Below are 13,479 nucleotides of genomic sequence, written 5' to 3' on the forward strand. Positions count from 1 at the left end.
ACTATATGTCTAACACCTTTGGTTTTATAATCAACATATGACTGTAAATTGTCAAAATTCTGCAGCTTTTCTCCCCGGGCCTCCACTGAAAATGGACAGCCATGTCCAGTCGGACCTTCCTGGTAAACAAATGTAAAATAAAATAAATAAATAAATGTCATTATGACCCAACATTACTTGATGGAGCCTGACTACAACACATTAATTTAAAGGGATGGGATTTTAAATCTGTACCTGCCATGCAAGTAATGTCCAAAGACACAAACAGAAAAAAAACAGTTATAATAATATGAAGCTATGTTTCAGGAAAATGTAGTCACAGCAAAAAGACTTTTTAGTTAAATATCTTGTGACAAAAGAAACATACAAGTATTATAAGGAAAATCAATGCCTCTACTTCCATGATAAAATGGAAACTGAATGTACCAAAGTAAATATGCATTACACCCCTCCCTGATGCCAATGATAAAGGGAGTTGGATCAATAATAATCTAAAGTTTAATGGTAAACAAGGAAACACATACAGATACACCTCCACTACAAGACTGGATGACTTTTTCCATGTCCTGATACATGAACAAAGGTGGCTCTTCAACAGATCTCTCTAACTACTGCCCAATCGTAATACTATCGCTTATATGTAAAACACTAGAGAGGGTTGTTTACATGCAAGTTACTGATTATCTGCATATTAACAAACTTCTAACAAACACTCAACATGGCTTTCAATCGTTTCATAGCACATCAAACTCACAATCTCTACACTACTGTAGATTGTCCCATACTCACAAATCCAAAAAAATCTGAGCTAACAAAACCTGAATCCTGTTATAATAAAATTGCTAAATATGAGGCTAACTTACCTACTACAACTCACCTTTGCATAGAACTCAAGCAACTTAACTGGCTTGAGCTTCTGCAACTGCTTCACTACACCCAGTTAATCATGGCTCATAAAATACACCAAGAACCTGAGAAAACTCCTGCCCTATAAACAGTACTTCAACCATATACCACTAACAGAACCTTACACTCTGCTACTAAACAACACATAAAAATTACTGCATCCAATAATCAAGCAGGTGATTTCCTATTCTCAAATTATATAAGCAAAATCTGGAATGAGCTACCACTAAACATTACAACCACTACTTTACTAGCCCAGTTTAAAACAACAATAAAAACCCATCTCTTCAACAAAAGGCTATGTCCTTGCTCTACTCCTGACTAGCAGCTCTCTCTGACTTTGCTATAGCTTTGCTCTACTCCTAACAGCTCTCTCTGACCTTGCTACAGCCTTGCTTCACTTTCAAACTACAACAACTCTCGCTATTCTAATTTTTCCAAAGCATCATTGCATACTAATCATTTCTTCAGTACTACTTCACTCTCAAGGTGAAGAAATATCTTGATCTCACATTACAATCCAGTTGAAAATTACTCAGTATTATGAAATGTCATTTGATTTCTCTATATATTTACACATGAACATAAAATGTTTTATGACTTTATTTTTGTGACTGCCCAGCAGAAATCTAAAACTTTTTGTGTATTATCTAATTTAGTCTTAGCTACTATTTTACTTCTGGTATGATGCATACTACTGTATTTGCTGTTAGTATATGTTCAATGTGGAGCTTTTCTCCCTCAAAAAAGTCAAAAACTCATTATGTTATGTAGAGCAAGTTATGACCAATGATACCAGGTTCAAATCAGCAAGATCTTACTCACTCAACTGGTACTTTTGCCAATTTGTCACAATGAAGCATTTGTACGACACAACAGATATATTTGTTATATGGCATACCTACTGGATGCACTACTCCAGCTCAAAGAAAACAATATCCTGGGTACAGTTTTGTCAGAACCCATACACGGCACAACATAAGAGAGTTCACTTAATACCGTATCTAAAACCTTCTATAATACAAAATCCTTCAATGAAATACACTCCTCAAAAGTATCAATAATGGTGCATCACTTGGGAAATTCCAGATTTATCATTTTTAAAATGTAAGGTCCTCAATGGCATTGCCCCACTTGTAAAATCTCGAACTGTCCACTTAGCAAATTACTATAAAATTCTCCTCATAAAAGCACTTTCTGAAGTTGTATTCTTGGGCTGGCCCTGTACTTGTAACTCAAACATCACCTCATTAATGTTATGATTAGTGATCCTCACATATATCTGTTATCTTTACTATAATGCCTACTGCTCTACAGCTTCTTGTCTAAACTAAATGTAGCTGATCTTCTACTACTTTTTCTCAACATAAATCATAATATACACGTCTATGTTGCTATCTAACTGTTGGGCAATGCTATTTATCTGCAAATGACTGCTTACATGCTGTATCTGTAATAATTAATATGTATGACCTTTTCTTTCCAAGTCACCACTGCAAACCAATCACACTCAATCAGTATGTCACAATTAACAAGTGTAAATAACTAATAAATATCCTAAACAGTGGCCCTGCTTCAGTCATTCAGAGGACCGATAAATAGCTCCTACCACTTCCATGCAAACTCTGCAGCATTACAGCCAACAAGTCAACTGATTTAGAGGGACAGAAAGTGAACAAAAATTCAGATGTTACATTCTACAAAGCCAGAGACGTGATTATTCCAAAACAGATTGACTCCAACCTGCCAGTGTAAACTAATACATTCGCTTAGTGGTTTACAGGCTAACATATTAAATATCACAAAAAGTTAGTACATACTGGCCTGTAGTGCTAGTTGTATGATTCCTCGAGTCAGCATAGTGAACCTACTGACAGATCAAGAAAGAATCTCTTCCTGTTACTCAGGATATAAAGAAATCCCATAAAAATATCATAACAGCAATGAGTTTTTATACATGCCAAATTATTAGCCAATGCTGTCAAATTATATTCCTTTGAAAATAATTATAAGTCTGCAAGATCACTCTATTTCACATGATATAAATATGACACTTGGTACAAGAATAACTCCTTAATGTAGATGAGTTATTTATACTTCTTCATAATGTGTTAATTGAAAACACTGTTGCTATCTTCATTTTGTTTTTGGCTCTTTCAAAGTTTGGCCACCTATTATTCATCTCTGTTGCCCTGCTCAAAAATTGTGATCACCAGATCTTACTGGGGCAGTATCCTGTATTTTCACCAATGGATTCCCCTGTCCAGGACAGAGCAACCATCTGGGTGACCTCTCTTATTTTTAGGTAGTGGCAGGTAACAGAATATCATCTAGCCAACAATCACCCAAAGCTGGGATGAAATTTTTCAAGTTGATGTGTAAGTTCAAAAACAAGTGGGGAATACAGGACATGTCAGTGTCTTTTAGTGCCTCCATGTTTTCTGAGTATTGCTGATATAAGTGGCAAATGACTGACACATATCCCCAGAGTTAGCTTCTGGTCTCCATCAGGTGATATTTCTGTGACACAACTTCCACATCCTCCAAAATAGAGAACAAAGATGGGTATCAGATGCTGAGTCCTACCTCTTCCACCCATCAACTTAGGTCTTGGGTCTGTTACTTCTACATGAATTGTCTGTAACCCAGTCCAAGCTAAGCATTGTGTCAGTGTCTCTTCCTAAAAATGCTGCTGCTTCTGCAGATGTATTTTACACATTTCACTCTAAACCACTCCAGCTGTATTGCAGAATTCATCAGGAAGAAAACATGCTGTTGCAGTTGTGAATCTTGTTCTCATACTGGCTCCTTATTAGAAGTGTAAGACCAGAATTTAAAAAAATGAGCTTCAAACAAAAGCAACAAATGTGAAACCTCACCATTATACTACTAAAGCATTTTCTGCTGAGCCAACTAAGAGTTAACTGAGATCTGGTATTTATCAAGATCATATCTAACTGAACTCATACTGCAAAAACACTAAAATGTAATATCACTGCATGAGAAAAAGATTACAACCATATGAAATAAAAGCAGGAACTTACATGTACAGTTATAGCATGTATTTTGTTAGAATACATTTTTTGCACTGTAGAAGTCAATAGAAAAGATACTTATCTTTGCAGCAGCTGCAAACTATATTGCACATGGGTTCCTCAACAGAAGCAGAAGACCAAATCCTGTGAGTCCCAACATTTCAAAGAACAAAGTGTAGTTCAAAGAATAGCAGCAAATTCCCCAAGAAAAGTGGCAAAGACAAAAAATGTTGTTACCCTCTAAAGTATTTCTTGCTGTGCCTTTCACCACCCAGAACCCTACTACTTATTTACACTTGAGAGGACTGTAATTCAGATCAAGAGAGTGCTATTTTGTATTTAGCACTTCTCCCCCCACATTCACACTTTCAGTCCCCCCTCTCCTGAGTACCACAATTACAATCTTAGAAATTCAACAAGCACCATTTATAGTAGTCCCACAGAAATTGAAATATCAAAAATGTATACTAACCATAAGTTGAACTGCAACAGTAAAGTTAAAATGTGTTCCGCTAATGTAATTTACATTGGTGAAACCAAAACGTTTCAAGGTCAGACACAGTAATGCTGATATTCTTGGTTTTCTGCATTTAAAAGGTGCAGCACCACAAGAAATATATTGTAATTTCAAGCAAGGAATGACCCTCATCCCTTTTAACCCCAATGCTCAGTAATCAGCTTAAGACTGGGGGGGGGGCAAATTGGAGATGGCATTTAAATCTTCTCCATGGTCTGGTGATTGAGATGTGAATCCTATAATCAGAGATGTCAAATGAGAGAAAGAACATGGCCATTTCTGAGGAGAAAGCATTGCTAGTGGATGTGAGATTCAAAAAAATGTATGCAATGTAACTTGAAACAGAGACCAAAAAAGGCAGAAACTGGGTTATAGTAGAACAATGTGAATATCTACAAAGCAGAAGTCATACAAAATATATGAGTCACTGGCATGCAAAATGGCGAGATGGACAGGACTCCATTGCCTTCATGAACCACTAAGTTAAGGAATTAAGAGCAGAAGTTCTATATTTGGGCTGTCATGTGGACTGGACACAGAATGGGGAAGCAGCTAATTGCTAAGTAAGCTGAAGCGCTTGTTACTGAAATTACAAAACAGCAAGTACAAAGACAGAGAGAGAGAGAGACTAGTGCAGCAAGGGGCATTTAGAAAAGGCTTTGTGATGGCCAGTCCACATTTTAACATTTTGGGAGACTGCTACAAATACATAGACAAGGAGAAAGCAAATGGCATCTGCAATACAGAACATGAGAAAAAAAGAAGCTACTGGTAGAATGGTTTATCCTGCCTCCTTGAAAGGGAACAGGCAATGTCTGTCTGTTAAACTGTTAGAGGTAATTCTTGTTTATATAGAAATTATAGGAGAAGAACAGAAATGGTAATTGCTTCCTGGGGCGTGAGATCCACATTACTAAAGATAATGGAAAAATATCAGCAGACACTAGCAAAAGGGGAGAGGTGTATAATTAAAGAAGAGAAAGAGATGATAATGACCTAGTCCCCCTCACAGGCAAACAGTACTGAAATAAACAGCAAAGGATCATGAAACGGAGACTGGAGGAGTTACAGTAATAAGCCTCCGCAATGACCAAGTCCTGTGGAGCGGAACAAGGGAATGTGAGCAGCAATGTGGTAGCCAAGCAGAGTGACCGAATTGTAGAAGAAAACCTGATAAGGAAAGCAAATAGTGTGAACATGCCTTTACAAATGCAAATCTCCATTAAAAATATGGAGAAAATAAGACAAATGTGGGGAGAGTTAGACATGGTGGCAGAATTTTATGAGAAAGATGAGGAGAGAGATGAAGGGAGAAGAAAAAATGCCAACAATAAAGGTGTCAGAAAGAGCCTAGAAGAAAAACTGAATGAGAAGAAGAAAGAAAAGGTGCCTAGACAAAATGAATAAAGGCAACACGATAGAACAGTCCATTCAGTGACAAGCTGCAAACCAACAGCTAGCTGACGTTATAGTACAGAATGAGTTGGACATCGTTGTATATAACCAAGTAACATTTAGGGGAGTACCCTTCAACCCATTTGATTTTCTAGCAATACATTATTTTCTGTCAAACTTCTGTAACAAGCTATATGTAACTTTCAAATTGAATGCATAATCCTATAAAAGGAACTCAGTATAATGATTGATCTCTGCTACTACACAAGTGAGTAAGTAAATCCCCTTGCTAACACAAAGAAAAAAATCTCCAAACCACATCCTGATGCCTAGGCTAATTGACAAATTGTAATCAGTGGATCAGGAATCAATAAAATCTCACTCTAACATCCTGATTACAAATACACATGAATACGACTATATTGCTATTGATCATAGATGAAATTGATTGAGTCACAATACATCAGCCAATTTTATCTAAATCACTACAATCATATAAAAACACTGAACTATACTGATCACAAATCTAAATAGTTTACATTTTTAATCACAACACTACACCTACAGAAGTACTTCTAATAAGTATAAAACAAATACAAACTCCTTACCTCACATATAGCCCCCCCTACATAACACATATATTTAAAATAACAAGCCCCCCACAACACGTTTTCTAACTAACAGATTTCTCAACCATTAGCAAGGGGAAATAACCAATAATTAGCAGATGCGCCATTAATCAACTATAGCATAATTTGATCAACTTAATCGCCAATGATTTGTGCGGTAAAATGTAACCATGGCAAAAGAAATCTGCAGACTAATAAAAAGGACATATTGAAACTAACTCACCAGTTGCACAAGCAGTCATCTTCATATATCACTGACACATACCTGATTGCAGAAGGAAACTACAACACTCAACACAGTCATGAATACACAACCAAATCATACCTTTCAGTATTTTATATGGGGGGATCCCCCATATCCCTCAATGCAGGGGCTGTGTCCCCCTACACACCTGTACTTTTTACCCACTAATTCCATGATTGTACAACAGAACCAAAATGAAGCATCAGTGCAATATTGCATTCAGCTACAGTACATACACATCACCTACTGTAGAGCACATGCTGCTGAACTGAACTGTTGATACAGAACTACTCCTATAGCTGATGACAGAATGAACTGTCAAGCAATACAAAACAAGTCAGCATCAGAAAATGTGTAGAAAAGAAATCCTGAAATCCCAAAGATAAAATGAGTGAAAGAATCTCAGCTTAAATGTATTAGCAGTTCTAGTTTGGTATACCCAGATGAAAGGCACAAGGGAGGATGCCCTGAACCCACAGTGCAAGAATTACTTTCCCTTAAATATTTTGTGTCAAGCTGTACCAACATAGGCCACACTTCTCTTTTGATGACTTTTTATCTCAAACTCTTGTAAAAATATTCCAACAGTAGTAGTAGTACTCATACACAAGGGGTAAAATAATACACTCTGATCATGGACATTAACAAGTACAAATTCCAAACAACTTTCACCAGAAAAATACATATTAAGTGATACAGATTACAACTTCCTTTTATCTATGCCATAATTTTGTGGATTTTTCAAACTTAATAGTTTAATGACTGGCTTAAACATCAAAACAAAACACAGCCTGTAACCTGTTTATTCAGGAGAGTATTATATTTAATGCAGACTGTTTGCTGTCCTTTCAACCTTGACTTTTTTTAATGTGTTTAATCCACTATTACTTATCTTTTTAGGTACTAATTATATTTACCATACAACACTTTGAGCTTGAGAATAGTGCCATATATCACTTTGGTACACCTAGATACAATTTCTTGCTCAATGGCTTTTCCCAGGCAAACATTCCTAAGTAAAGCAAGAAGTCCCTTTGCATAAAATGTACCATTTTTTAGCGCAAACATGAATAACCTGGGAACAGATTTAATCTTCTGTACAATGGAGTTATTATTCTGCTGGTACTTACTGGTCGAACTTCTCCATTGGTGTTGGTGTACTGTCGAGCAAGCCCAAAATCCAGCATGTAGCACTTCCGATATGTTGACGGCAGGCGACCCATAGCAAAATTGGACTACAGAAACCAAAACAAAAGAAAATAACTGTATTTTTGAATTCAATCTAGAAAGTATAAGACAACTCATTACTCTTGCAGTAAAAGAAAAAATAATCCAGTCTGTATAGTTTCACTGTAACTTTCTGATTTGTAGATAAGTCCAGGGGAGGAGGAGACTGCTATCAAAGGTGCTCCCACTGATTGGAGATTTGTTAAGCAAGGGGGGTGAGTACTCAAGGACCTATGAGGTTCATGGGAGCAGACCTTTTTGAAGAGCCAAATGGACTGCCTGCTGAGGGGTATGTACTCAGGGAGCTAGTCTATCCCTTCCTCGGGTATTATAGTTTCATAGTTTGGTACTAGGCTATCTGCCCTTTGATTTTTGAGGTGGAGCATGTCGTCATCATGCTGTTCCTAAAAAAGCTACCAAAAGATGAGAAATGCTATTAAGTCATGTTATATCTACCGTGCCACCCAAGGGTGTACTGCAGTCTAAATTAACACTTATGTGGTGCTTTCACCTTATTTAGCTTCATTAGATCCATTCAAAGCAGAAAGGCTATTCAACCACAATAATAATATCATAAATGCAAAACTAAAAAAATATGAATGCATAATGAATAATAAACAAGAATAAGCAATAGCCTTCAAAATATAATTAATAATATTAATAACAGAAACTGTTCGCTAAGTTTTGCCCCAGTATCATGCTCCAAGCAATGCTGAGCTCAGGCTTATGCCTGCTGTTATGGTGGTCAGTGTGCTAGAGAAGTTGGATTGACTTAATAAACCACTGTCAACATAATATTCAGAAATATCCAAAATGTAAAACTAATGCCAACAACTTTATTTATGTAGTGTGAATTCTGGTGTTCATCAAGGTTGCATGAAGATAACAGAGGAGTACCCACTTTTAAAGGGCATAAACTGCAAGCCGAGTGGAACATAAAGTACATAAGAAACAAAAGGACCCTTATTCTGGTTGTTTTTTATAAGTAAATCAGTCTTGCACTTCCATTTTTCACTGATATCCTTCCTTTGAGATGGCTGTAATGGCTTAGAATAGCTGGTTTATTCACAGGAAGATTTTTGTACGTCTGCCAGAAATTTAAACTGCAACCTCCTGCTGTGTAAAAAAAAATGTTTTTCCCTTCCTTAAGCCATCACAGGAGCATTACTTTGGACAAAGTTTTCATGAAGCTTTGCAATCCCAGACCTTATCCACTTTCCCTCCACAAGAAGCAGTAACAATAGAATCATTCAAAGAGTTCCTCAGCTCAGAAGATGGGAGGTTAACAGTTTATCAAAGGAAACCTAATAAAAAATCTAACATGTGAGCTTGGCAGTTCAAAATTCTGAAAAATAAAGTAGTGGAAGAAAAAACTTTCTTCTCAAATCTATCAAAAGATTTCCTATCCATGTCAGAGGGATTGGGGTTAATATTAGGAATCTGTTTAGCAGTAAAAGATTTGGATAAGGAAATAACTGCAGGGTCTACTTTAGGATTAGAAAACAGATATTTCTGAGTCTGAGATACTTTAAATGACCTATAAGACTTGTTTAGTAGCAGGAGGTTGGCTGTCAGACAAGCTAAAAGCTGTTAAGAAAACATCATCAGAAACTGATAAAACAGGATGGACAGAAGCAGACTGAGGAATATACAACAACAAATCATAATACCTTTGCTGGTTAATAGGTATTTCATTCTATTTCTACTGAAATACATCCTTGATCTTAGCTATGGTCTCCAAAAGAGATCTTCTGGAAAAAAATTTGAAGTAACACTTTCCTCAGAATCATAATTTTCAGCTTGTGGAGAAACCAGTGAAGAATAACTTTCCACCTCCAATCCCTCTTCTTCTGATTGACAGTCAGTGTCAGAATGACAGGGAAATATTTTGCCTTTTCTATTTATAGTGAAAAGGCTGAATTTGAAATATTAAACACAGACATTAATTCCTTAGCTAGTCCCAGCAAATCTTCCATGTACATAGTAATAAAAACAGGACAAAAGATGTTTTTATTTTTTATTTTCTTTTCCTGGGAGACTCCCTAAAAAAAGATCAACTCACAGCAGAGGTACTGTCCTGGGAATCAGGCAGCCTCGCCTGGCTATGCAGTAAACCTTCCCCTGTGAGACATGAAAATGTTTCTTCACTACATGGGGAGCACTACCCTTCAGCCACAGAGGAAGTGTCTTACTCCTGGTCCTTAGTGGCTTCCTGAGGAGACACAACAGGGAAACCAAGAGGCATCAAAGATCCAAAAAACAATTCCAGCTAAAGCAAAGTCACCCATCTACAGCTGAGGCAATGAAGGAGATGGTCTGACACTCAAAGGCTGCCTAAAATTTTGTTCTTCTTGCAGATGGGAGAAGGAAGAAGAAAGGAGACCAATATCTGCCCCCATGGTTCAGCTGGAAGAATAAAGCTGAAAGATGAATAGCGCAGCCTGTGAGAGTCATTAAATATTTTGACAGAAAAGTAAGGACTTTAAAGTAAAACCGAATTAAAAAAATTTGAACACTGTAACCAATGCAAATATATTTCAGAAGGGTCCTCCTTTGTGATTGCAAGTTATGAGGAAGTTCTTATACATCACAGATTTGCTTGTTTTAGTTCAAGAGTAGTTTATGTTGCCCAGTGTCAGCTATGCCCTGTTTTTATATAAGAAAGACCGAGACGCATTTAACTATGAGAATATATCAACACATTTATGGTATTTGTAAAAAAGATGAATGCAATGCATTATATAAGCAGACAAAAATATACAGTAGTCATAATTTAAAATTTTACATTATGGATGACATTGAGAATATAGGCAGGGGAGGGCCATGGAAAGACATTCTGTAATGGAAAGAGCTTAGATGGCACTTGAAATGTAATTCCATCAATGGCACTGGTCTCAACAAGACAGACTGTATATCTAGTGTATTATGTCTAAAAGCCTCTTTATATATGTAAAGCAGCATATAACAAAGGTTATTCTGTGAACGTTTTTACATATATTTATTATATATATGTGTGTGTGTGTGTGTGTGTGTATGTATGTGTATATATATATATATATATATATATATATATATATATATATATATATATACACACACACACACACATATATATAAATATATATATATATATATATATATATATATATATATATATATATATATATATATATAGATCTTTCATATTTCAAAATAATGTCAAAAGTTGGTTTTACCAAAACTTTACAATCCCCAGTGTTAGAACGCCTGAATTCTGTCAATGGTCAAATGGTGTGTTGGTAATTTGTACCCTATCCCTTTAAGGTTTGCAGTTTGTAAATGTAAACAGTGTGGCAGACATTAAGTTTAGAGTCAGTGAATCACTGGCTGTGTGCAGAAGTATAGACCATATGAAAAGGAAAAGTAAGTTGTTATTAAAGGGTAAGTTTAGTATGTGGAAATTAGTGTGTTAGTGTAAAGATTATTTTGATGTGCAAACGGGAAGGTACATAGAGGTACAGAGCGGAACTGCATATTTACTGTTTGCTTCACCATAGTGCGATCTCAAAGTTGATATATTTAATTAGCAGGGGGTGGGGGGTGCAGGGGGGTTTGCCCTCCCCCACTTAAATATATAAAACTGTGAAGTAAGTTGATTCTAGCTGTTATTGTGTTTTGTGTCAGTGGAGGAAAGACTAGTTACGTGTGCTTATTATTTTTCGATATTTCAAGTGCCAACATGTTGAATTTTCAGTAAATTTACCTTTCGACATTATCATCTCGATATTGTGTAGTTTGGGATTTTTGTATTTAGGGACATGAAAGTAGATCCATATTCCATGCATTCAATGTAATTTTAAATGGTTTTAAGCAGTACTTTTGTGCCTTTGATCCATTTTTTTGAACAATACTTGTTGCTATTTAATATGCCTGTCTTTAAAAGTTTTTATCACATTACCATTATGTGGAATGACAGTATATAATGTTTTTAATATTTTTAACTTCTTTTAAATCAAATTCAACAATCATTAATATATTTACTATTATTTTTAATTGCTGTTTTATTATTCCCCTATTTCCTGTCACTATTCAACTTGTATGTACTTATATTTCTTTTTAATATAGACTGTGAACTTAGATTATTTGGCTTGGAATAGTTTTAAATAAATTAATTTTCCCATAGATTTTCTTACTTGGTATTCAGATTAATTATTTAAATAGCTTGTGTTAAATGTTCGTGTTATTCTGATGAAGTCCACAGAGGTGGATGAATGTGCTTAATAAGTTGTAAATAAAAGGAAGGCTAGTGACATTCTGGGGCTGGACCATTTTTTTCTTCTCAGTAATGACATTATGCATACAATACTCAATGGGATCGGCAATAACAATAATGCTAAAGATAATCACGGTCAGCAATATCAGTAATACACACATTTATTATCCTTTTCAATCAAATGGGTTCTCTTTTCTACAGTCCCATGCTATCTTTTTACTCTTTTAGCAGTTTCCTCCAAAAATAGTTGTCCATTCTCCTGCAACAGCATCCTCTGTTTGACGTAATGCGACCTGCCACTAACACAGCAGTGATGTTTCCACAGACATGAGTGCAGTGTAAACACATTGTGCCAATGAAGCCATGCACTCCTTTGCAAAGGCTGTGTAGATAGGGTTATGGTGTCAGGAATTCTAAAAGTGATCTCACAACTTTGTAGAGTTACACCTTAATTCAGTTACACCTGTGATGTATGGAATGTCACACCTCTTGCAACCTGCATATATCTTTGCATTCCAAAGCATTTTATGAAAAAAATCAACCTAAAAAGCCTATGATAAACAAATGTAAATATTTTATAAACAATGAAGGCTATTAAAACTGTATAAAATGGCACTGTAATCAGTAAGAAGCATTCTTTATAGTGATAATAGTCAGTGCATTCATAGTCTCTTCATAAATACTATAACGTATCATAATGCAACCAAACCCAGAATAATATTTTTGCTAAACTGTCACATATTACATCTTGGAAACTGTACAACCTAGACATATATTGTTAGCTGTACAACTTAGACATATATTGTTAGAATAAGTTTCTTAACCACACATAAACATTTACAGGACTGCAATAAATTCCTCTGAACCTGCTTACTGTGATACTAATATGGAAATATATTCTTCATTAAGTAACTGGCAATATAAATAATACTGAATCTCTCTCAAGATGTGCAACTCACACTGCAAATATCAATGGCAATTTTCTTCAAAAACTTTTAAGGTTTCAGCTGATGCCATGCAATAGTTTGTAAGTCACTTGAATTTCAAAGTATTAAGTATATACAACATACTTATTTTCATAATTACTAACAAACAACCGGTAGTATCTCCTGTATAGTTTGATATAAATGGACATTGACAATGACTTTTCCTGTCTCCCACCACATTTTAGATTAACAGGCTTAGAATCATTATGTTAATTACCCTTGTTCCCATTATTAGCTGGTAAGTCACTTAGTTAAAGAAGCCAGACCAAAAAATGTGTGTGGTTGCCA

General features: G+C 35.7%; 1 protein-coding gene across 1 annotated transcript in view; it reads right to left on the reverse strand.

Moving 5' to 3' along the window:
- TTBK1 (tau tubulin kinase 1) overlaps positions 1 to 13,479 on the reverse strand; it is a 1,416,073-nt gene that overhangs the window by 743,603 nt on the left and 658,991 nt on the right. The window contains exon 6 of the mRNA XM_044060281.1: positions 7,857 to 7,961. Coding sequence (XP_043916216.1) covers positions 7,857 to 7,961 — 105 coding nt within the window. The remainder of the gene's footprint in view (positions 1 to 7,856; positions 7,962 to 13,479) is intronic.

Source organism: Protopterus annectens, chromosome 1.part0 (assembly GCF_019279795.1).
Source record: "Protopterus annectens isolate FY-2018-M chromosome 1.part0, PAN1.0, whole genome shotgun sequence".
Classification (NCBI taxonomy): domain Eukaryota; kingdom Metazoa; phylum Chordata; order Ceratodontiformes; family Protopteridae; genus Protopterus; species Protopterus annectens.